The sequence below is a fragment of the Cryptomeria japonica genome, chromosome 2 (genome assembly GCF_030272615.1).
Source record: "Cryptomeria japonica chromosome 2, Sugi_1.0, whole genome shotgun sequence".
In the NCBI taxonomy this organism is placed as follows: Eukaryota; Viridiplantae; Streptophyta; class Pinopsida; order Cupressales; family Cupressaceae; genus Cryptomeria; species Cryptomeria japonica.
The window spans coordinates 254,397,295-254,424,347 of NC_081406.1; the positions used below are offsets into that span (position 1 = coordinate 254,397,295).

At 38.2% G+C, this 27,053-nt stretch overlaps 1 protein-coding gene across 2 annotated transcripts; it reads right to left on the reverse strand.

The window, feature by feature from the left end:
* Positions 1 to 17,570: 17,570 nt before the first annotated feature.
* Positions 17,571 to 18,270, reverse strand: LOC131047108 (protein SENESCENCE-ASSOCIATED GENE 21, mitochondrial-like). Of its 2 annotated transcripts, none has more exons than XM_057980950.1 (2): positions 18,098 to 18,270; positions 17,571 to 17,941 (listed from the first exon to the last, which is right to left on the reverse strand). In XM_057980950.1, exons 1-2 carry the CDS (start codon positions 18,187 to 18,189, stop codon positions 17,716 to 17,718), a joined length of 318 nt encoding a protein of 105 aa, XP_057836933.1. In that variant the 5' UTR covers positions 18,190 to 18,270; the 3' UTR covers positions 17,571 to 17,715. The 2 variants fall into 2 exon arrangements, with proteins under 2 accessions (XP_057836933.1, XP_057836932.1); XM_057980949.1 differs by having other exon boundaries at positions 17,571 to 17,956.
* Positions 18,271 to 27,053: the final 8,783 nt, after the last annotated feature.

A 27,053-nucleotide genomic window follows, 5' to 3' on the forward strand; every position in this document is an offset into this window, starting at 1 on the left:
GTCCATAAGCGCGTTTATGAGTTAAAAGCGCGTGTGTGTTGAAACAGTGCGTTTGTGTGTTTAAATGCATGGTTTTAGTCCTTTAGGTCAAATCGGCAGTTCTGTGATGAACATACGCTGTCAATTGGATAAGCTGCTGAGAGGATACACTCAAGCAGGTCCTCTAGGAAGATTAGGATAGATCAAGGCACTTTGTGATGAACAGGGAGCACCAGGATAGATAGCACTTTGTGATGAACAGGGAGTGCGAATGTGAGTGACACTTTGTGATGAACAGGGAATGTCACACACGTAGTACTTTGTGATGAACAGGGAGCACTACTTAGGGTAGATAGCAACACTTTGTGATGAACAGTGAGTGTCACTAGGGTAGATAACCAGATGCATTTAGGTAGAAAGTAGCATTTTGTGATAAACAGTGAATGCCACGATAACTGACAAGATTGATTTGCTTGACTGCAGGAGTATTTGCCGATGTTGGAGTCACGGGAGAGATTCCCGTCGACTCAGAGACTGCGACCAGAGTTGTCTATCCAGGACATGATTTCTATTGAGGAGATGGGTCTCACACATATGCTCTATGTGCCCGAGTTTCGGGCAAACATGGGGTTGCTGACTGCGTTGGCCGAGAGATGGCACTCAGAGACATGCACGTTTCACCTGCCGATGGGTGAGATGACAGTGACATTGGAGGATGTATACAGGATACTACATGTTCCCATTGATGGAGAGTTGATCCCCTACGACCGTGACGGTGACAGAGAGGCCTTGAGATGGGTTTTTCAGGATCCTGAGTTGGAGATGCGAGCAGGTCATGTAGCCTGGGACACCATGACTGCCACGAGATTAGCATTGCCGGCAGTTGTTGGGTGAGTCATCAGTGGATACTTGTGTCCAGACAGGGCCACACGAGGATTGGCAGTGGGCTGGGGAGGGGCCTTGGAGACGCTGATGGCAGAGCACACTAGGTATGCATGGGGGCCATGTGTCCTAGCACATTTGTATTATGAGCTGCATCAGTTTGTATATCATGGATCAGTGGGTTTGGGCTACGGTGTGACTCTCTTGCAGGTGTGGGCCTATGAGCACCTTCCCATCACACGGTCGATTCACTTCAGAGGCAGAGGACAGGGACAAAGTTTTGTGCACCTATATGCCATGATTACATCCCAGCCTCGGATTGGGAGATTGGAGCACTGGAGGAGAGTCATTGATGACATTGACATGGTGATCTGGAAGCCGTACCTGGGGTGCGAGGAGTGGGAGGACGATGCATTGGAGCTGCCCTACACCTTTCGGAGCAGGTACCTGATTGGGCGGACGCCCTATATATTAGAGAGACAGCTAGTGGACAGGGTATGCAGGCAGTATGGCAGGATCCAGCGGATGCCACGAGGCTCGGGCATGTATGCCCGTACGGTCAGAGATCAGGTGCAGTTTGGCCCACTGCTATCATATGATCAGGTAGTTATGCAGCTAGCGGAGATGATGCCGATGCCATGGGACATGTGGCCAGAGGTAGATGATGTAGGGATGGACGCAGAGTACTCTGCGTACTGGGCAGAGCATCCATTTCCTAGATTGACAGATCCAGCAGAGCCAGTGGATGGAGAGGGTGGAGGAGAGGATGATGATGGAGGAGGGGATGGAGGTAGGGGCCGGCGGAGGCGAAGGGGAGTGGTGGGAGAGAGACGGGTAGCACCTCGGAGGGAGGGAGGACAGGGGAGAGCAGCTCCAGTGGTGAGAGGACGGGGTGGACTGCCCCTACAGGTGCCAGCAGCACAGGGTCCCAGAGAGGGACAGAGACAGGTACAGCTAGAGGGACAGAGATAGGTACAGCCACAGGTACCTATACAGGCACAGGGACAGGTGCAGGCAGAGGCACAGGGACAGGCACCTGTAGAGGAGGAGCCACAGGCAGGGACGGAGAGCGGAGACTCTGAGGAGGATGAGGTGCTTAGGCTGCGGGAGATCTACCAGGGCCAGGCAGATGAGATTGAGGATTTGGTTTGAGAGAGGAACCACCTCAGGATCAGGGTCCGAGACACAGAGCGAGAGAGGGATCAGGCCATCCAGAGATACACTGAGGCCGAGACAGCTCTGAGGGCAGGTAGGCGGGCAGCAGAGGATGCAGGGGCAGGCTACGCATATGTTTTGCGAGTCGGAGAGGAGATCGCCTACTGGAGGGATCTATACTATGCAGCCGTGCCAGCAGATCAGCGGGCTAGGAGCTTCCATAGATCGTCGCGCACAGCGACGGCTACGGGAGGGAGCCGCAGGAGACAGGCATCCAGCGGTGGGGTTATGGGGCCTCCACCACCACCAGAGAGACAGGGGGATCCTGGGGCGGGTCCATCTACAGCTCAGACTCCGTCGAGGCAAGGCGGCTCCGAGGGAGGGAGTTCCTCATAGCTATAGTGGGCTCCCATTGTATCAGTACATGTACCATTATTGTATTGTAGACACCTGCGGGTGATTCTTTTGTAGCCATATGATTCTTTTGACATCATTATATTATGACACATTTGATTATATATGAGAGATGATCCATTTTTGCGGCAGCTATATGCACGTGTACCTTATGTGATGAAATGTTCTCATGTGATGCATGTTTTATGATATGGATGCTTATATGATGCAATGCAATATATTTTTGTTCTTTTATGTTGTATATGTGATGCATGATGCAAATGTGAATGTATGTAATGCAAATGAATATGATAATGCAAATGATTATTTACTTAATGAAAATGTGAAATGTGCTAACATGTGTATGCAGGATGTGATGCAATTGTGATATCTATATGTATGTATGAAATGCTTATATGTGGTGATGTAGGTGTAACTATATGAAATGCAAATGTTTTTGGTGTGTCATTATACTCAGTCATGTGATAGCGGGCTACGCGGACTTGAGAAGGACAATGGAAGTCAATCAAGAAAGGGGGATGGAAGACAGAAGATATGAACGTGAAAGAGCTTCTTGTGCGTTATCATCATTGAGCTTTATTATGGCAGAATAGGTTATGACAATCGAGGCATTTGTTCGGCCCAGAAAGTCATTGTACCTGTTTGCATGGAGATAAGATAGTCACCAACAAGGAATGCCCCAGTTCATACTAGACTCACAGTGTCCTCATATCCTTGGACAAGTCATAGCATTACTAAGAGACAATCCACAGACAGCAAATGCAAATAGGTGACGATACCCCATCCTCGCCTTTCTAGCCAAAGACATCCTGGAGATAGAATCTCTAGTCAAAGACATCCTGGAAAAGCTAAAAGACATGTCACCAAAAAGATAAAATCAAAAGAAAACCAAGACTCGACACCAACATGCACTGTAGTCCTCAAGTTTAGTGTCTCTTGTCACTTGTTTAAGTCTTATTCGATTGTGGTCACAATGTTCACTTTCACAAAAAGGATAGATAGCACTGAACCATATGTTGTCTGAGTCTGTTAAAAGATTTGATTTGTTGAAGTCCATTGTTGCTGCTGTGTCTCCTTGGAAACTGACTGAATCCATGAAACTAGTACTTTATTGTGGAGAAGACGAAACTTTTATTGTGGATTGGCGATGCAGATGTTGCTTTATTGCGGATTGTGCGCGGATAGACTAAAGAAAGCTGAAAGAAACTGTACTCCTCGAAACATGTGATGTTCTCAGTTCCACACCCATTACTAGACGTAGGAATTGGCCGTAGTCACAGATAGGATTTGATTTATTATGGATGGAAAAGGGAGTGAAAGGGGAGATTTATTATGAATGGCTAACCAATCTTGGGTAGATCAATAACAAGCCATGATGGGAATGGGTAAGTTTATTGTGAGCGACTAAGTTGTGAGTGTGTGCAAAGTGAAAGGATGAAAGTGAATCCTGAAGGAGGGAGGAGCAAAGTCCCTACGCATGGCGCTGGTTACCCATTTTTCACCATGGTACTTGCCCAGGGCGCCACCGAAGTGGTTTTCACCGTTGGACGAAATTATTTCTCTTTACTTTTTTTGGATTTTTCAATTTTTTTTTGTTGTCACAAGGCGCCTGTTTGCCAGGTTTTCACCAAGTAACGATTTTTTTTGCTTTTATAATGTTTTTGTATTTTTGAATTTTTTTTGATTTTTTTGTATTTTTGAATTTTTTTTTATTTTTTTGTATTTTTGAATTAGAATACTCAAAAAGAGCTTATGTGTAGAACCTGCGAAGGTGCATGCTGTTGATAGGATCCTCCAAGGGTTCACCTTCTGTAGTTGAGAGCTGATATGCCCCAGATCCATATACTGCTGTGATGATATAAGGACCAAGCCAGTTGGGTTCAAATTTGCCCTTCTTTTCTCTATCTTGCTGATTCTTGGGGTTCTCTCTGAGGACTAAGTCACCTACCTCAAATGTGCGAGGCTTGACCTTGTGATTGTAACTGCGACTCATTCGTTGTTGGTAAGCCTTGAGATGATTAAAAGCAGTGTGTCGTCGTTCCTCCAGCAGTTCTAGTTCTTGTAAGCGAGAGACCCTGTAGTCTTCATCGTTGATTATGTTTCTCAAGGAGACCCGTAAAGAAGGCAACTCGACCTCAATAGGCAAGATGGCTTCAGCACCGTAGACAAGTGAGTAAGGTGTAGCTCCTATAGGTGTGCGGACACTGGTACGATAGGCCCAAAGTGCGGGATTGAGTTGGACATGCCAGTTACGGCCAGCGTCGTCGACTGTCTTTTTAAGGATTTTGAGAATTGTTTTGTTAGACACCTCAGCTTGGCCATTACCTTGGGGGTAATATGGTGTGGAGAAATGATGAGAGATATGGAAGCGCTCACAGAGTTCACGAACATCCTGGTTCTTGAAAGGACGCCCGTTATCGGTGATAATGGAAGTAGGAATCCCGTATCGGCAAATGATGTAGTTCAGGATGAAAGTAGCGATTTGTTTCCCAGTAACTTGTGTGAGAGACACGGCTTCAATCCACTTTGTGAAATACTCTGTGGCTGTGATAATGAATTTATGTCCATTGGAAGAAGGAGGGTGAATCTTGCCTATGAGATCGAGTCCCCACTGACAAAAGGGCCAAGGAGATGCAAGTGGCTGTAGTTCCTGCGCTGGTGCATGTATGAGGTCTCCATGAATTTGACACTGCTTACACTTCTTGACAAACTGATATGCATCTTTTTCCATAGTAGGCCAGTAGTATCCAGTCCTGATGAGTCTCTTGGCCAAGGTAGGACCACTAGTATGCGGACCACATATCCCTTCGTGCACTTCTCGTAACGCAATCTGAGCTTCGTCACTCTCTAAACATCTAAGGAGGGTGCCATCTAGACCTCGTCGGTATAGGATATCAGCTAGGATAACGTATCGGGAGGATTGGCGGATGAAAGTGCGGCGTTGGTTGTTCGATAGATCGGGAGGTAAGATGTTGTCGCGAAGGTATGTGAATATGGAACCATATAACTGGGATTTAGGACCAACAACACATATCATTTCCGTAGGAGTGATCTCATATGACGGAATCAGCAGGTTGTCCACCAGGAACTCATAGCAGGTCTCATTTTGCGATAGGTCAACGAGCGAAACAATTGTAGCCATGGCATCAGCAGCACGATTCTGTTCTCTTGGTATCTGCTCAAACTCTATCTTTGCAAAGTGCTGTTTCAGATCATCTACCAGTTGTTTGTAAGGCATTAGCTTTTCATCCTTTGTTTGATAATCATCAGTTGCTTGACGGATGACAAGTTGAGAATCCCCAAAAACACGAAGTTCTTGGATCTTCCACTGAACTGCAATCCTTAACCCTGTTGTTAATGCCTCATATTCCGCTATATTGTTGGTGCAAGGAAATGATAAGCGGTATGAATTTGGTATAGAATCACCTTGGGGAGTTATAAAGAGTATACCCGCTCCTGCCCCATGCTGTGTGTATGAGCCATCAAAGTATAGTTGCCATGGCTTTGCAGGTGATATTGTTAGAATGGACTCATCTAGAAATTCTGACTGTAGAGGAACATCATCTATCATGGGAGCATCTGCTAGTTGATCTGCGATGGCTTGTCCTTTTATGGCTTTTCTGTCCACGTATTCAATGTCGAATTCACTCAAAATCATTACCCACTTGGCCAGTCGCCCAGTAAGTGTAGCTTTGTTGAGCAGATATTTTAGTGGATCAATTCTGGCAATCAACTTGGTCTTGTGAGTAAGCATGTAATGTCGTAATTTTTGTGAAGCGAAGACCACAGCGAGACATGCACGCTCAATTGGTGTGTAGTTTAGCTCATATCCCACCAATGTGCGACTGATATAGTAGACTGCTTTTTCCTTGCCGTCAGGTATTTGCTGTGCTAGGAGTGCCCCCAGTGCTGTTGGAGTAGCTGATATGTAAAGTAGCAATGGTTGATCCGGAGTTGGTGGCATCAAAACTGGCGGGTTCAAAAGATAGTCTTTGAGTGCCTGAAAAGCCTGTTGACAGTTCTCATCCCATTTGAATTTGATGTTTTTGTGTAGCAGGTGCTGGAAAGTATTGCACTTATCTGCAAGTTGTGCTATGAATCTTTGTATGGACTGGAGTCTCCCTTGTAAAGACCGAAGTTGACTGATATTCTTGGGTGGCGGCATGTCCAAGATAGCCTTGACTTTTGCTGGATCCGCTTCTATTCCTCTTTTAGACACAATGAATCCTAGGAGCTTCCCGGAGGTTACTCCAAAGACACATTTCTTTGGATTTAATCTTACCTTGTATTTTTCCAGCCTATCAAAAGTAACTGAAAGTATATCCAAGTGTGTATTTCTGTCTATTGATTTAACCAAAAGGTCGTCAACATAATCTTCCACCGTTACATGCATGAGATCATGGAAGATAGTAGTCATGGCTCGTTGATACGTGGCACCTGCATTTTTCAGCCCAAAGGGCATGACATTCCAGCAGAAGGTTCCCCATGGACAAGTGAATGATGTTTTATGTTGATCTTCAGGTGCAATCCTGATCTGATTATATCCAGAGAATCCGTCCATTAAAGATAACATCTCATGGCCTGCTGTGAGATCAACAATTAAATCAATGTTTGGTAATGGGAAATCGTCCTTCGGACAGGCCTTGTTGATATCCCTGAAGTCTGTACATATTCGGATGTTGCGATCTGGTTTGCTAACAGGTACTAAGTTGGAAATCCATTCAGGATAATCAATTGGGCGTATGAATCCGACATCTAGTAATTTCTCCAGCTCTGCCTTGACTAGCAATGCCACCTATGGATGCATTTTCCTCAATTTCTGTTTTACTGGTTTTGCCCCCGATTTGACTGTTAAATGATGCATTACTAAGTCGGGGTCTAGTCCAGGCATATCAGCATAAGACCATGCGAAGTTGACTTGTCGTTCCTTAAAGAAGCTTATGAACCTCGCTTTCTCGGTCTCTGTCAATGATTGAGCCAAAAATATGTTGTGTGGAACCTCTGCTGTACCAATGTTTGTCTTTATAGTCTCCTCTACCAACATGGATGATTTTTCCTCGTATGATGCTGGGAGAATGTCAAGCCTTCCATCTTCGGGCGCCTCAGAGAGGTTTTCACCCTCAGATACGTCCTTTCTTTTTACTTTTTTAGAGTCAGAAAGCGCCACAGTGTGGTTTTCGCCATAAGACCCTTGTTTTGTTTTTATTTTCACATTTTTGCGACTAGAAGGCCCGACACCCTCACCAAAGTATGCCATGTTGTTTAGCTCTATGGCGTATCCTGCTTTATGGTCTCCAAGAGGAAGATCTTCGCGAATGCCAAGATAATCAACAATAGCTTCATCATTTTGAAATGTATCAAACTGTGGTGGTCCATCCTGATCCCAGTCAATGAGTTGGGGGTGAACGAGGGGAAGGTCTTTAGTGTTTTTAGAGTCTGCAAGGCTAATAGTGAAGATGTGGTTATATTCAGGTATGTCAAGGTAGTCATTGAGGTCGTCAATGGCACTCTCCTCATCAGTGTCGATCGTGAGCGAATCCAAATTATCATCACTAGTAGCACCCTCAGGGACAGGTGTCCTCATCCTATGTGATCCTGACCTAGGGCCTTGAAACGAAGCTTGTGCGAGATCCTTATGGGTCGGTTCTTGACCAACTCTGAATTTCTTGTAAAACTCCTCCTCCTCTGTAGGTTCATCTGGCTCTCTAAATGTCTCATTGAGTTCATAGTCGCTGGAGGATTTGTCTGAACCCCATTCCCACTCATTGGAGTCTGTGGAATAATTATCCTCTTGTTGAACTTCAGCCACTTTGACTCGCCATATCTGTTTTGTTCTTTTGTTTTGAATCTTGGGATTTAGAAAACCAAGCCCCTTAGAGCGTTCCCTTCTTGTAGTTAGCTCAGGTTGTAGAGGCTCCATGACACCTTCTTTGCGTAGTCCGAGAGGGCTTTTTCCATCATACCCGAATCTCTGCAGAATTTTGAAACCTTTACCATAGTTTTCACAGGGTATTATAATTTGATCATGTGTATCATCTTCAGCGTCCTTATATAGCATTTTATATAAATTTTCTTCCTCTAGTTCACCCCATTTTTGAAAGACGGTAGGATCCCATTTGAGTAGCATGATGGAGATTTTCTTATTAGGATGTGGCCTCCCATATTCCTTGGGGGAGTTCATGACTTGTCGTAAGAACATTGTCTGATTCAGAGTGTATTCTCCCATGCCTTTGTCTTGAAACTTGGCTCTAAGTTCACCTTGTTTGGATGTCGAGGGCTTTAATGACTCAGGATCAATATATGCTGAAGAAGGAGTAGCCTCACGATTGCTGGGAATGATAATCTCAGTATGTGATCTCAAGTTATTGCAATATATGAATGGATTTGGATCACCATTGACCGTTACCTCGACTCTATTATGAGGAAATTTTATGCACTGATGGTACGTTGATGGGACTGCTCTCATTTCATGAATCCACGGACGTCCTAGCAATATGTTATATGTGAGGTCTAGATCCAGGACTTGACAAATCACGTCCTTTGTGACTGGCCCTATTCTTAGTGGTAAGATGACCGTGCCCTTGGACGAACGCTCTTCATCATCATAAGCCTTAATGGTGATTTGGCTCATAGAATTCACAGCTTTGTCAGAATATCCCAATTGTCTGATGGTGCTCAATGTACAAATATTAAGACCTGCTCCTCCATCTATCAGGATTCGTTTTATTCGGTGTTTATGTATGAAGGCTTCAATATGTAGAGGTGCATTATGAGGCTGACTTATGGAGGCGTCATCGGCTTCTGTGAATGTGAGGGAGTGTGGAACAGATAGGTATCCCACCATGGCTTGAAACTGATCCACGTTCAGATCAGTAGGGACAGCAGTATCTCTCAAGGTTTTGTCAAGGATAGCTTTATGTGCAGGAGATATACGTAAGAGCTCAAGAATAGAGATGAGTGCGGGTGTTTTCCCTAATTGCTCTACAAGGTCGTACTCAGGCTTAGTTGACGGAAGATTGGTATTCTTAGTAGAGGTACCTGGCAATGTGATCTTACCTCGACGGGTTGTAACATGACATTCGGAGGTAGATGTGGACGAAGATCCCACACCTTTTAGGACAATTTTAGGTCGCTGAGGAGGATTCTCAGGATTTTTATTTTTGATAGTAATGGTAGAAATATGATTGTCCATTGAGATGTGATTAATAGTGGAATCATAATTGTAAGATGTTCTGGTGTAATTGGCTTGATCATCTGTGACTTTGCCTTTTCCCTTGTCATGTTTTGGGAATGGTTCCTTAAACACCTCATGCTCTTGGTTAGATGAATGTCCCTCAATCTCAATATCTCCTCTGTCAATGAGATCTTGTACAATGTTTTTCAATCGATGGCAATTACTTGTCTTATGACCCTTGCTCTTATGAAACTCACAATATTCATCATCATTCCACCAATTCGGTTTTACCTTCAGTTCATATGGAGGAAAGTCTGGGACCGTGATCACTTTGTTTGCTACAAGCTTTTTGAATACTGATTCAAGTGGTTCTCCCAATGGAGTATATTTCCTTCGTGGTTTAGCAGCCGTTTGATTGTTCACTTGATTGTTGGTAGAACTTGATCCAGAAAAGATGAACTTTGGTCTCACTGTGTTGGCATCAACAACGCCATCATTAACTGTATTCTTGTTCTTGTTCCAAAACTTTGGTTTGTCCTTTCCCTTAAAGTCCTCTTTGTTTTCTTTGAATAGTTTGATAACTCCTTGTTCAATCAAGACCTTTTCTGTTGCTAGGCCCTTTTCAATGACATCCTTGAATGTAGACAAACAAGCTTTTCTGAGATCATAGCCAATAGCCTTGTTAACATTTTGTGTGAACATTTCCACCATTTGTTTTTGCGGGATTTCACAAGAGCATCTGCTAGCTAAGTTTCTCCATCTTTGTAGAAATGACGCAAAAGATTCTCCTTCTTTTTGTTTCGTATTGCACAAGGTAGTAACTGAGACATCTGTTTCAATGTTGTAAGAGAAATGTTGGATGAATGCCTCTGCCAAGTCGCCCCATGACTTAATACCAGGAGTTAATTGAGAAAACCATTCCATCGCTTGATCTCCTAAGCTCTGTGGGAACAACCTCATTAAGTATGTTTCTTCTGTGGCTACCTCAATGCAAGCTGTGAAGAATTGTCTTATATGTGCCTTGGGGTCTCCTCTCCCTCTATATTTGTCAAATTTCGGCGTTGCAAAGTGCGGAGGAAACGGAGGCATTGGAATGCTCTTATCAAATGGATAAGGGCATATATCTCTCATAGTATATGTGGGTTTTGATGTGCCCATGTCTTCCACTTTCTTTTGTAGATCTCTAATTTGTTGCTCCAAATTATTTTTGGGAGGAGATGGATTTCTTGTAGCATACCCCATGTTTGAAACACCCATTTGAGGAGGAGCTTGTTGCATGTATGGATGATACTGATCGTAGACATGTCCATATGGAGGTCTGTATTGTTGCGACATGTATGGAGCACTTGGCATAATTTCTTGTTGAGGGACCCCATATTTGTTTTGTGTATATAAACCATATTCAATAGGCCTTTCATTTTCCATTGTGTTGCCCCCAATTTTGGCATGAGGTCTCCTTGTGTCAAAATTTTGAGGAAGTCCTTGAGTGTCCATTTGTCTTGGTTGACCCATATCTTGAGCATGTGTTTGAACATAAGGCCTCCATGATGGTCTTTGAGCGTAAGTATCATGCATTTGAGCTTGTATATGTGGGATTGCTGGTTTCTGAAGCAAAACTGATGGTGACTCCGGCATCATATTATTTGGTCCTCCACTATTAGGTTGAGTTTGTTGTGAAGGTCTACTTTCCATAAGTTGAGATAAGTCAAAATCATGTGGTATTTTAGCTCCACTTTGTGCCATCATGTTTAGAAAGTATTGACGATCTCTCCTCATTATCTCTTCAACCAATCTATTGAATTGAGGATCCATTATAGATTCTTGTATGTCTGCTGATAGTATTGAAGAATTGTCCACATTATCATTGTGTGTAGCGTTGTGTATAGCGTTTGCGCTTTCCACATTTGGATTGTGTCTATAAACATTCATGTCTGGTAATGTAGTGTGCTCAGGATTGTAGAAGACATCATTGTCATACTCATAAGAACTCATGTTTACGGATCCTTGAGCTTCTTTAGCTTTTCTCCTAGATTTTTGAAGACGGGTTTCAACCATGAACTAAGTGTTTAGCAATATGTGAGAGACTGGACGAAAATGACAAGAGTATGTAAGACTAAGAGTTGTATGGAATATAAATGAATCTGAAGTTTACTTGCAATGTCCAAAGTGTAAGACCAAGTATGTATGTAGTAGAGTAGGTGTGACTTCCAAAGAGAGGATAGTTTCTCTTGATGAGGTAAGCTGACCTTGACTCTAAGTAAGACCAAATGAGACCCAAAGGTAAGAAACCTTGATGAGGGACCACTTAGCAAAGTGTTGTAGTATGTAGTGTGTTGACAAAGTATAGTGAGTACAAGAAAGTGACCTTTTGACTCAAGTTTAGACAAGTATGAATGTAAAATGAGGTATGAAGCAATGATGGACCATGTAAGACCTTAGAACAGGCTGAATGCTAGATGAAACCTGAAGAGACAACCTAGGAAGCTCAAGTATGCCGAAACTGATTTCTTTGTTTACTTGACTGTTAAACTTTTCAAATCCTGACACAGACGCCTCTGTGTACTTCACAGACGCGGTTTTAAGACACAGACGCTATTCTGTTTGACGCAGACGTGATTCTGAGATTTCCTGTTGATGTTTGCTGGGACTGTAATAGTTTTTTGCAATTGTGGACACAGACGCGCCTGTATACTTCACCGACGCGATTTCCAGACACAGACGTGTCTCTGTTCGACACAGACGCTGATAAAAACACAGACGCTATTCTGTACTTCACAGACGCGTTTATCAGACACAGACGCGCTTTTAACCGACACAGACGCGTTTCTGTAACCTTAGTACAATCTTTCCTATCTGTGACTTTGTTTTGCTGTGACCAAATCTGATTTTTCAACTGTTTTTCGTGACAAGAGGACACAGTGTTGATGACCCAATGTTTGCAGACTGTTTAGACTCCAAAAAGTGTGTTGTTTGATGTAAAAAGTTTTTGCATACACTTGAAGACACAAAAGACACAATGTTTTGCTATTTTGTCTTGATTGTTTGAATGTTTATCATAAGTCAAGCACAATTCTTATGGCTGGCCAGGACAATAATTGTTGATCCCACATGGGGTTTTACCCCCGAGGCTACGCTATTCAGAGCGGATACTTAGATGCTTGACCTCACTGGCTCCACCCTCGGCACTCACTTCTCGGGTCAGCCAAGCATCAGTCCCCATGAAAACTCCCCATGGCGAACTTTGTATCTCTACTAAGAACCGTATGTGTGTGGGCCGCTACCAGAGGTCCGACCTCCTGCCTCAACAACTAGAAGGATTTGGGCATCTAAAACAATGAGGTGCTAGTAAGGGCATCCGCTCGTGTGGCCATACATGCGGCACTTTCAGCTCTGTAAATACAAAAGGCTCTCAGCCGGTAGGGGTTACGCCCTACAAATGATCAAATAAATTTGATCAAACGGGTTTATGGGGAGACATAGTGTCGGTATGAACTAATCAGCACACGTTATTCATAGTTTTCACCATGAATACATTTGATTATAGTGGCTTGGAAGAAGATGGCTTTTCTTTTGCTACCACTTGGGTCGTTCTCTTCTCACTAGTAGTCCTAATGACCACACAGGAAGACAGGCCCTCTAAAGAGTAAACAAAAAGAGCCTATTGCTCAAGACACAAAAGACAATGATTCAATTTTAGTGCACCAATTGAAGTGTTTGCCAAGCTATGAAGACAAGGCACACAAATAAAATTACAAAAACCCTAGCCAAGGCCCTGCAACAAAATTGTTAGTAGTTTGGGTTGTTTCAAGTGATAACCCCTTCCTGCAAGCACACAAGTTAGGTAAATTTTTAGAAAACCCAAAAAGACTTTGTGAAAAAGGGGCCTTCAACAAAAATGTATTTGCCTCCAAAGCAAGCTACACAAATCAGGTTAGCTAGATCTGCAAAGGTTAGCCGAAAATAACCTAGATCTGAAACCCTAAGTACAAAATCTGAAAACCCGAATCGAAAAACTTGAAAAATTTGCAAAACAGAATTCACAGACGCTGTTATACCAGACACAGACGCGTCTGTCTGACACAGACGCGGTTCTGTGATTCACAGACGCGGTCACAGAACACAGACGCTTCTTTCTGTTACAGACGCGATCAGATGGTGCACAGACGCGATTCGGGATCACAGACGCGACTTTCGGAAACCTGCAAAAATAAAAATGACAGAAACACAGACGCGATCCAAGATATCACAGACGCCTCTGAAATATAAAAACACGATCCGAACACTCGCAGACGCGGAAAAAAAACCTAAAATGTCGTCGAAATCGTCCGATCTGCAACTTCAAAAATGCCAAATCTGCAACAAAATGTTAAATGCAAAGGGACAAGAGTCCCACCAGGCGTGCCAAAATGTATATGGTGAAAATGGATAGCAATAAACAACAATATTGAAAGACTAAAATGGATTCAACCACCAAACCCTACCCTAACAATGAACAAAGATCCACCATAACATATGAAGATAACCTAAGACAATGCAAATAACTCAAAATCACAAAGATTATACCATCACATGTCCACTAGGGTTTTGATCTCCATTCTTCCTATCTCCATTGATCTTGTTTGATATGCTTGCTCTCAGATTTTTTAATGTGCACAAGAGCTCAATAAAGAACGGAATGTGGTTGCAAGTAGAATTGTAGTGTAGCCAAGTCCTCCAAAATCAGTCATTAGCATGTGTCATTAGGGTTTGTCAATGAAGAAAGCATCTCCTTAAATAGAAGACACAATAAGAAATGGAGGGTTAAGATTGAGAGGTGTAAAAAGAGAGGTCGGCTAGGATTAGAGGGTAGGTATAAGAAATACCAAAATAATGAAAGAGGTAGGTAATGTAGGAAATAAGAGATGAATGACATGTGTCATGTGTAGAAAAAGATAATGAATTAATTAAATAAATAAAGATTTATTTAATTAATAGAAGAAGTAGGACAATTAAATAAATAAAATATTTATTTAATTTAGGAAAGGGATAATTTAAATAAATAAATGTATTTATTTAAATGAGAAATAAGGTTAGAAGAGGATAAATGAATTAATTAAATAAATATAAATTTATTTAATTAATAGAAGAATTAGGATTAGATAATTAAATAAATAAAATATTTATTTAATTAGACATGACAATTTTGGGTGTCTACATTATCCATTCAAACTCTTGTAGACATCCATGAACATTTATTAAAAGACACCCTCCCCAAGTTTTACTAGACTCCTTGAATATAGAGAAATTATAAAAACATTTACACCATTAATTAGACTACTATGTTAGAAATTTGCAATCATAAATTATAAATCACATAACATTACTATTTTAGACAATAAAATATCTAAATAATTTTATAACCATTCAAATTTTATAAACAATATACTATGCAAATATATCTAAAACAACTTTCAGTAGACTATTTAAAGATAATTAAGTCCAACAAGTAATACACTAACAAACTTTTAAATATAATACCCTAATAATGTTTTCATTCATACCATAGCTAACTATTGTACTCTAATATGGCCTGAATATTTAGAAATGAAATAGTTCATAGGCTCTAGTTCCTTTCATTGGGTTGGGTGTTTGAGTTTGGAGTGAGAGTGATGCCTTGGAATGTCTTCCCTGGGTTCAACAACTATTAATTATTACAAGTAGAGAAAAAATTTAAATAACAAAAAATAAACCAACATAAATGAAATTAAACACAAGAAGGAAGATATGGGACACAAATTTAGAGTGGTTGACCATAAACACTACATCTACTCTCAAGAAGGGATAATTTCTATTAATCATTATCAATCTCACACAATACATGGATTTCACATAGTCCTTTATAAAATCACATTTATATATGAAACCAAGAATTGAGAAGGCAAATAGTCATGTGACCATTGGGCTTAACATTCCCAACATTAAAAGAAATCGCTTAAGCTACCCTAAATGATAGGGAAACAAGTGGACCATTTTGGTTTTCATCACTTCAACCTTGCACTAGAATTATAGATTTTGTTACAATTTCATTTGAACTATCCTCATCCTCCTAGTTCACCTTAATGGGCTCCAACCTGCACTACCATGACACCTATGGATTGTCCCAACACAAAGGAGGTATAATGTCCTGATTCGTTTTCACCACATGAGCAATTTCTATAGGTCGATCAAGAAACTTGTTGACAAGTCTCTCTTTGGGTCATTCCACAACAAACCCAACAAGTCTCTCTAATACCAATTATTAATTATAAATGAGTAGAGAAAATATTTAAATAATACAAAATGAAACAACATAAACTAAATTAAACACGAGAAGGAAGACACATGACACAAATGTATACTGGTTAAGCATAAAGGCTACGTCCAGTCTCAAGAAGGGATACTTTCTATTAATCATTATTAATCTCACACAATACATGGATTGCCCACAACCATTTATACAATCACGTTCATTTATGAAACCAATAGTTGAGAAGGTAAATGGTCATGTGACCATTGGACTTCACATTCCCAACAACAATATCAACTTCACCAAAGTGGGCTTTTGAAATAAAATTGGCTCTTTCAGATGTCATTGAGAACTCATTCAAATAAATCCTCAATAATTTTAGGCATCTCCTTGAGCATAGAAGAAATTATAAATATATTTACACCATCAAGTCTACTCTTATGTTGAAAAATTGCAATCATAAATGATAAATATTAAATCACATTATTTTTTATATAACACTAAAAAAAATATATTAACTCAAATTTTCTTACAATTTACTATGCAAATATTTATAAAACAACTTTTCATAGACTGCTTAAAGATAATTAACTCCACCAATTAGTACAAAAATAACCAAACATTTTAATTATTGACACCAACAAATTTTTACATAAAATACCTTAATAATTTTTCATTCATAACACAACTACTTTTTAGAAGAATGGTTGCCCTTGCATAACACAAGGAGATGATGGGCGCACACCTTGCAACAATCCCCCCCCCTGGGCAAGAGTTGGGGTTTGAACCTATGACTCGAGCTCTGATACCACTTGTTAGAAGTATGGTTGTCGTTGCTCCAAAAGATCAACCTATTAATGCTTGATATAACCACTAGACTTATAGAATCCATAGGAGGCAGTTAAGCCCTGTCACAAACCTAAGCACTATGCTACACATCAGAAGGACACCAAGGGCACACACCCTGCAAGACAACTAACTATAATGATTAATCAAATTAATTAGATTTCCACAATAAATGTTTTTATGTGATAGATTTCTTGATTAAACTGTGTAAGAATTTTTGCATGGATGTTTTAGGTCACGCTCTGTGAACCATCATCATGATGAGAAGAATAGTTGATTTTCTCTCTTTCAACTATTCTTCTCATCCTAATGATGGTTCACGAAGCATGACCTAGTAACATCAATGTAATGTTTTTTAATATTGGTAAACTTAATGCCCTATTTCACTCTTTTAGACATCCTTCAACACTTGCTATAATATATACTCCACACTTTTACGAGACTCCTCGAGCATAGACAAAATATAGAAAGATTTAGACCATCAACCCTATTACTATGTTGAATAATTCTAGTCATAGATTATCAATCAAATCACTTTGCTTTTTTTAAAAAACACTTCAATATTTAAATAATAATTTATCTATTCCAAAATTTTTAGACATCCATGAGCACTTGTTAAAATACACCCTCCCCAATTTTTAGTAGACCCCTTAAACATAGAAGAAATTATAGAAACATTTACACAATCAACTTCACTACTATGTTGAAAAATTTGCAATCATAAATTATAAATCACATTAAATTACTCTTTTAAATAACACTAAAATATCTAAGTAATATTATAACCTTTCAAATTTAATTTGCAATATACCATGCAAATATATATAAAACAACTTTGAGTAGACTACTTAAGATAATTAAGTTCAGCAAGTAATACACCAACAAACTTTTACGTATAATACCCTAATAATTTTTGCATTCATGCCACAACTAACTATTGTGCCCTAATATGACCCGAATCTATAGAAACGATATTGGCGGTAGGCTCTAGTTCCGTTCATTAAGTTGGGGGTTTGCGTTTGGAGAGAGAGTGACGCCTCAGAATGTCTTCCCTGAGTTCAGCAATATCAACTTCACCAAAATGGTCTTCTGGAATAAAATTGCCAGTCACTGGGTCAGGCATCCATGCTGCTCGCTGTCTCACATTATTATCTCCACTTTTCCTTTGTTGTGCCTCTTCATCAATACCCTTTTCAACCGGCAACTCAGCTTTTGGTGCAGAATCACTGAAACATCTCAGGCTTTCACAACAACCCGATAACAAAAAAAATATATATGTTTAAGTTTCTAAAAAATAATATGTAATAAGTTGGCTATTTAGTTTATTGCCAAAAGTAAATTGTATCCTCAAACAAAATAGCATTTTCCTAATAAGTACCTACCGTGTTAAACTTGGGAGGCCAGTGCCCTCAATCTTGGAGGAGGACAAGGCTTCAGCAGATACAACTTTCACTCTCAATATTGATTTCGCCATGACTACGCCCACCACAATATCTGCAATCCTTAAGAATAATATGAGCTGACAAGTGAGGTTGCTTGTTAGATGCTGGGTTGCTCTATATTGCTGTATGTTGTTTGTTATATGCTGGGTTGCTCTACATCGCTTAAATAGAGAGAGTGTAGTTCATTAATGGCTGCAACGATTAGGACATGGATAAATGGATTCTGTGTAGTGGGTTATTCGCATGCTGTGAGTTTACTTATATTCTCATGGAAAAGGGTTATTCTCATTTGATAAGCCTACTTTTATTCTTGTGGAAAACGGTTATTCTCACATGATCAGTCTGCTTATATTCCCGTCGAAAAGGGTTATTCTCATATGATCAGTCTACTTATATTCTCGTGGAAAAAGTTATTCTCCTATGATCAGTCTACTTATATTCTTGTAGAATAGAGTTACACGCTCAAGGGCAGAAGGGTTATTCGCATGTGGATAAAGCCCACATATTCTTTACACTATTATCAATCGTTAACCTTTAATAATTCAATAGTCAAAAGTTATTTTTGATTCATATATAAAAAGCTTTATTGTTTAGTTTTAAATGTAAATTAGATATATCATTTTTATTATTCGTTTGATCATTGAATTGTATGTTATTCAAATAAGTTATTATAAAAAATATCTTGACAGTATAAAGAAAATATATAGAGAAGAAGCATTCAAGATCTTTTGTATGATTTGATGCGCCTTGCCATATTTTTTGAGTGTGGTTATAAACCATTCAATTTTCAATTTTCATTTTTCATTTTTCATTTGTAATATTTAATCATAAGTTGCTTTCACATTAGTATATGTGAATTATATTAATTTTGTGCGGGATTATGAACACTTTCAAAAAAAAATTCTTATTTTAATTAGATATATTAGATCAAAGGAGCTCATTCTTTGTTTATAAGACATCACAATATTTAGATGCAACCTTTTATATACACTAAAGCAAAGACAAGAAATTTCCATAAGATTTTATAAATCATTTTATTATTAATTTTAGAACAAATGTTTCACTTGGTTGTAATTCTTCATGTTTTAATGATCGTTCTATGCACATTCTTATAGGTTTTCTAAGCATCATGATGATATCCCACTTTATAATGGCCATGGGAATTCTTCTTTAAAACCCTATGCTTTCCCATTATATATTTGTGACTACTTGTGGAGCACATTCTTCTACACCTCATATTGTACATGTCTTAGACATACATGTAGAGAGATGAATAACAACATATAAACTTCTTATACTTTTTAGTTAGTATATAAGCATAAAATTATTGACCAATTGATTGCATATTTGTCTTCACTCTTATACATCATATGCTTACACATTAATACAAGTCATGTTGAGTATGGTTTACATTTCATCATGAATGGAATGGATCATGTATAAATTGATATTGATGGTGGTGAACAATGATTTAGAAATTGACTTATTTTAGTAATGTAATATTCCATGATATTTCAAGATATGACATCTTAACTAATCATTCACTAAGTGACCTTATGAAATCTTGTTTTTCAAAATATAATGATAAAAGTGGCAATTACTTGATATAATATGCTTTTTAACTACATGAATTATTTATTTTAATAAGGAATAAATAATTAATAAATTATTTTTAACAAACATGAGTGATTATGACTTCACATATTTTTTCTATTTTTGTATCAATTTTAGCAATTTTAAAAATATTGATAGTTATAATGAATCAAATGAGTAAGGAACTAAAATTTATAATAAACTTAATACAAAACTAAAAATACTTGATATAATATGCTTGTAAACTACATGAATTATTAATTTTAATAAGGAATAAATAATTAATAAATCATTTTTAACAAACATGAGTGATTATGAGTTCACATATTTTTTCTATTTTTGTATCAATTTTAGCTATTTTAAAAATATTGATAGTTATAATGAATCAAATGAGAGTAAGGAACTATAATTTATAATAAACCTAATACAAAACTAAAAATAGATATTATGTTAGCAAAGGAAATTAAAATAATATAATTTTGGTTATTATTCTATTGATTAGTATATTTGCCTCTTTTCTAAAGCTATTATTTATTCTAATGTGTTATTATAATCTAAGTGTATTGAATTTACATAAAGTTACTATTTGTAGTAAGTTAACATTTGAGCATTGATTCACTTGGAATTTTTCCCAAAAATGCAGATTAGCTAAATAAGCATGCAAGTAAATGCTCATTACAAGATCATGTCTAGATTTGAAAATATTAAAATTTCCATTTTTAAAAGTTTTGAATGAAAGTTGGAACTAAAACTTGAAGTCCTTAGAGGCTCCAAAACAACATAAAAACCTTTATAACTAGTGTAGTTAGTTATAGGTTGATAATTAACATCATGAACTTTCTAGTACTTCAAATGGTTCATCAATTGGACACCCAGTTAAAATGTTATGGCCTCCAAAATTTGGGTCTCTTAAAAAGGGAAATATAAAAAACATGTTGAATGATAGAAAGTGGTAAAACTTCTTGTTTAGATTGATTCAAAGCATTTGCCCTTAGAAAGATGATACAAGCAAAACCAAAACAATTACTTAACGACAGAAGCTCATCAAGAGGTAGTCTATTGATGTAAACTAAATACTAAATCTATTAATTAATGTCATACTCCAACATTCCCTCCTTTATTAAATTAATCTGAACAAGAGTGGAACATTGCAAGAGTTGAACATAACCTTTTTGGAGACTTTGATGAAGCAATTTCACCATTCCTCCTTGCTCACCTAGGAAACACTGATCTGAATGCATCAGTGGATCTTATAACTATCAAACACACAACCATCTCCATAACATGAGAGAACAAAAATAATTCCCAACCTCCTTGAACAACAAGACACCTTTCCTTTGAAAGTCTACATCTCCTCCAATTGTGTTTATGCCTCCTCTAATGCTACACATGAGACATCTTTCCTCTAAAAGTCCACATCTCCTCCAAGTGTGTCTAATGCCTCCTCAAGTGTTGTGGAAACAATCCCTCCTCTACTATACAATACACCAACCAAATATGAATAGAAAAAACTGCACCCACAAGAAATATTTCTCTCCCTTTCTCCTCGAAAGGACACATAATGCAAAGCCCCCTATTTTCTTGAAGGAAAAAAATACGGTCCTTCTTATGCAATGAATCATCCTTGACTGAGATGCTATCTTGGAATGATAAATGGCCTCTTCCCTCCATTTCCTTTAACCTCAAATGTGACCCTATTAAACTTTATCCATTTTATATCACATTAATCTCTTTGATTATTCAAGCATGTGAGTCTTTGAAGGCCTCATCAATTGAAACATGGTTAGTTGAAAAAGTTTAAGAAATTAAATTTTAAATATTTGCGCATGTAATTGATAATGCATATTGAAACACCACATATGATAGATCCCCCATTATTTAGGTGAAATTATTTCTACTCTTCCTTACATAGTAACATGTAGTGGAGGCTAGCACCGCCTACATCGGACTAGACATGGCGAGCAAGAAGGGGTTCAAACTGGTCTGGCTGGAAAGCGACTCACTTAACATTGTCAAACGCATTAAGGGATGTATGGTGCCTAGATAGAATATTTCAAACTTAATCAATGATTGCCTTGAAATGATAGCTGGTCTGGAGGATTTCAAGATCTCGCACATTTTTTGGGAAGGAAACAAATTGACAAATCATTTGGCCAATTTGGCAGTGGGTAACATGGTAGTTAAATGGTGGAGAGGAGAGGAAACTTTCTCGAAAACTCTATGTGACCTGGAAAGAAATGATGTCAAGATCTTTAGCCTTTCTAATGAAATTTATGATGAAAGATTATGATGGGATGGGAGCCGTTGGGGTGGTATTTCAAATTATTACCACTTTGAGAAGTTTTAGAACTTTCAGTTTGCCCTATTTTTGGTTTTCTTTCCTCCTAGTTTTTCTGGAGTCTCTAACTTTCTTGAGCTATAGAATGGGAGGTGAAAAGAATAGGTTTGAATCCACAACCTATGATAAGTGGCATAAGAATAAGGAGGTTTGGTAAGAAATTTGTGACGGTGGGATGGTTCCCTTTTTGGAGAGATTGTATGGTCATTCCTGCAATTGTTACAGAAAGATTTGTTAAAGGTTGGAATAAGGATGTGTTGACTGCCTTTGGTGTAAAGTTTTAAGTGGATGAAAACCTGGTTTCCACTGTGACTGGTCTGGATATGAAAGGCAAAAAATTCTATAGAGATAGGAAGTCGGGTGAGGAGGCTATTGTTGCCTTTATGATAAGGAAAAGGAAAGACAAAGGGCTACAAAAATAGCGGATGATGGCTATAGTAGGAAAGAGTTGATTTCCCTTTGGACTGATATGATAGAATTCATCATGAGGTACAACACCCTGGATGGTAGATATGCTAGCATTTAATGACATCATTTTACTCTCTTAAACCATTTTAGGCATGGTAGATTTATTCCATCCCCTTTTATTTGGTTTTGTCCTTGAAGAATAGTTTAGTTAAACATTTTGAAAATTAGGATAACCCCGTGTTTCATGAAGGGCTTATCTTATTGATTATCGAATACGCCCAAGATCATGAAGTGAAACCCTTCCCAAGGATAAAACCCATATTTCCTCCTCTAACCCTGATGTGTAGTTGGTTTCTGATACAAAGATGGATGAGGATGACAATGGTACTGCCATGGATTGGCATGATATCAAGGATATGGAAGATCTTGATTATAGACCAAAGAAAGAAGGGGAGCTTATGGTGACCCCAGGAACTAATAGTAGCAGAATAATCAATTCTCCAAGGTGGGCAGCAAGTAAGCTCAAATCTAGTAGCAAGAAAATGCAAGACTTTGAGCCACCCACCAAAAAGAAAACAAAATTAACCAAATCTAGTGGGTCCAAAGTCTTGGACCACCATATTAGGTTGGACATCCCTATAAATGTGGATTATGAGAAATAGGGGTTTGCGAATAAGGAAAATAAAGGTGAGATAAAGGAGGAGAGGGTGATAGGAAATATTCTATTGGAGGCTACTAGACGTTAGGAGAACTGTTGGAAGTGGGTGGAGAAGGAAATTGGATCCCTAAAAGATGGGATTAAAGGAATTGTTCAGACTTTCACAGAATCCCCTGGGCCCAGTAAAACTGAGAAGATCGTGAGTATGATCCAGAAAATTTCTCAGGATGTGGAAACTATGAAGGTTGATGAAGAGCACAGAACTGAAAATTTGGAAGAGGATTTGAGTGAGATCAAGGAAAACCCAAACAGTCTGGTGGAAATCAGTAGGTAGGAGATGAATAATAGTGCTGATGGTCTGGAAAAAATTAATTCCATGATGACTGATTATAGAACCAAGACCATCGCCAGTTACCCTCCCTTGGGGGAAAAGTAGAAAAAAATTGCATTGGAGGGTGAACAGAGTGCCGCTGGTGGGAAGACTAGCTCGGGTCCTTACACTAGAACCAGGACAAGGGAACCTCCAGATTCATCATGGAGGATTTGGAGAAAATTAATAGGAGAATTATTTAGAAAAATACTGCATTGATGCACTCTCTTAGTTGAGTGCTTTGCCCTATTTTTTGGTTCAGCTATTTTGGTTTTTTGGCTTTCGGTCTATGTGGGGTTTTTCCCTTGTTTTGCTTAGTTTTTTGGTCTGGTTGGCTATTGGACTTGGTTTGTAATACTTTGGGTTTCAGGTCCCTGTAAAACCTGTTTATCCTTATCAAAAACATATAGTGAATTTCTTATAATAGTACATTTCCCTTTGTATACAACTGTTACAATTTATTCCACTTTACAAACTATTGTAAAGCAATATTACACATTATAACAAGAAACACAAGACCTATTTCTCATAGTGATTAATTTCTCCTATAAATTTAATATTTCTCTTAAAAAAGTATCTAAACAGTAGAAACAATAGATGGTAGTTACTACTGTATATGGTGAAAATGGATAACAACAATATTGAAAGACCAAATGAATTCAACCACAAAACCCTAGCCTAACAACAACAAAGATCCACCATAACATATGAAGATTACCTAAGACAATGTAAATCAAATGAAATCACAGAGATTATACCATCACATGTCCAATAGGGTTTGGATCTCCATTCTTCCTATCTCCATTGATCTTGCTTCATATATTTGCTCTGAGATTTTATATGTGCACAAGAGCTCAATAAAGAACGGAAATGTGGTTGCAAGTAGGCTTGATTGCATATTCAAGTTCAAAAGCATAGTCAAGGGTGAATGCATAATGAGGGTTTGATAATGAAGGAAGCATCTCCTTATATAGAAGACACTATATGAAATGAAGAGATAAGATTGAGAGGTGTAAAAGAGGTCGGCTATGATTAGAATGTAGGTAGAGAAAATAATAAAATAATGAGAGGGTAGGTAGTTTAGGAATTAAGAGATGAATGACATGTGTCATGGGTAGAAAAGGTTAATGAATTAATTAAATAAATAAAGATTTATTTAAATAATAGAGGAAGTAAGATAATTAAATAAATAAAATATTTATTTAATTTAGGAAAAGGCTAATTTAAATAAATAAATGTATTTATTTAAATGAGAAATAAAGCTAGAAGAGGGTAAATGAATTAATTAAATAAATAAAGATTCATTTAATTAATAGAAGAATTAGGCTTAAAATAATTAAATAAATAAAGATATTTATTTAATTAGATAGGACAATTTTAGGTGTCTACAACTACAAACAAAGAGAATTACAAATATAGAAATACTAGCCACTCTATAGAGTGAAAAAGTAAACCCCCGTAATAGAATTAATATGCACCATTTTAAACATACAAGGACATGTACAAAAAACTACTCAAAACTAACTTAATATAGAGTTATTGGAAAAATAAATTTATTGTTTATAACCAAAATGAACTCATACCTTGGATATTTTCTTTATTCACCTACATTTATAGTACTTATTCAAACTCTACACTAGCTCTTCTTGTATAGTGCACATGGACTATAGATTGTCAATAGACTCAACATGAATTATTGACCCATGTGAAGATTATGCCACTTTCTCAAATTTCATCTTTGTGTCTAATAGCCTCAAAATATTATTTTTGCACTCATAAATATCAAGAAACTCTATAAACAAATGATGATAGAAGTAACATGTGGTGCTAGAGATGAATATTATTAACTACAATGTAAGAAAGGTTACCCACATCTGACAATGAAAAGGATGATATCTAATAGCACAAATCTAGCAAAGAACAAGTCTATGCCCTTTATATTATTTACCACACCACACATTTCATTGAATCAAACCAATATAATGAAGTGGAAGATGATGTTGATAGTTTTACCCCTACTAAGGGTTCTAACAAGGAAAACGACAAAGTTTTGGCTTCTGGGTCCAGAAATAAGAAAGCTAGAAAAGGCGTTAAAGGAAAAAGAAGTAAGGTTCAGGAGGAGGGAAGTTGGCTTGAAGATAATGAAGAGGATTATGAGGGGATGGAGAATGATAGTGATTATGTCACCCCTCTGCCAAAAAAATTAAAAAAAGGCGGAGCCCTGTCATCACCGAAATCATCCCAGATAAAGGGAATGATTCTCTTAATGTTCAACCCAATCCTCAGGACCCCAATAAATCAACAAATGATGTGGAAGAAGATGGGAAGATGGTGAAGGAAAGTGATACTCTACCTCCCAATACTACATATGTTAATGTGGAGACCCTGGATAATTCTACCCCTGAGATCAACATTGACTGCAGAAACTCCCCTTTAACCATGTTGAATATTGTGAATAGTGGGATTATGGAGTTCTAAAAGGTTATTGATTAGATCTATTCGCAGGTCAACAGTTTGAAGAATAAATTGGAGGATTCATCCAGGAAAGTGACTACCTTTGAAGTTGTTGGAACTAGTAAGCTCATTACCCTTCCTAACTACCTGAATGAATTGACTAAAGCCATCAGAAATGTGGAGGCTATCACTAGTACGTATGGCTCTCAATTTAAGGTTGTGTAGGATAGATTCAATGATCTGGAGAAGCAGGTTTTCAATCATTAGAATACCTTGAAGAAAATTGGAGAACAAAGCCAAAAAAATTTGAAAACCTTTGTCGATAGCTTTAGTATGATGATCAACAAGTTGGAATAGGTCCAATAGGAAAATAACACTATTGATACTACTGAGGATAAGGTGCTGACTCTTGAAAGGGGTACTACTGGTCATAGTAAAAGAACTCATGCTAGTAATAGGAAGATAACCTAGCATGCCAAGGAGCTAGAGGATTTGAAGAGTGTTGTTGCCTCTATGGTCCTGCTGGAGCAAGAAGCAATGGATCTTTTCATAAACTTTCTTAGGCTCTATTACTCATGGTTTTCCCTCTACCTCTTTCGGCTTCTTTTTGGATTTTTGTCTTTGCCAGTTGTTTCTTCATTGTGTTTTGATCTTTCTAGCTGGTCTTTAATGGCCTATCTTTTGATTATCTTTCTATAAAAGGGTTTTGGGGCCCCTTCAAAACCTTGTTTTCACTTAATCGAAAACTATCATGGGAAGGATAATTTTAAAACAAGTGAAATATTTGGGAATAAATCCTCAACTCGGACACTTTGATCCATAATACAACCACCTAAGAAGGGTACAACAAGTGGCATGAATCTCTTCCAATTGATATATAACATATGATGTGTATGTTGAAGTGACATGATCCTTTAAGAGTAGGAGAAGAATGATGCTAACATCCATGACAATGATATCTACTACATTCTCCATGAGGACCTATGACATCACTCATTATTACAAAAAATAATCAAAATGATGGAACCAGCTGCATAAAAAAATTTAAAAATAGAACACACATTAGAAAATGATT

Excerpts from the sequence above, each read along its gene's own strand:
- LOC131047108 (XM_057980949.1), bottom strand. The coding sequence starts at position 18,189 with ATGGCGAAATCAATATTGAGAGTGAAAGTTGTATCTGCTGAAGCCTTG. Across the intron at positions 17,957-18,097 it reads GGCCTCCCAAGTTTAACACG|CCTGAGATGTTTCAGTGATT; the intron begins GTAGGTACTTAT and ends TTGTTGTGAAAG.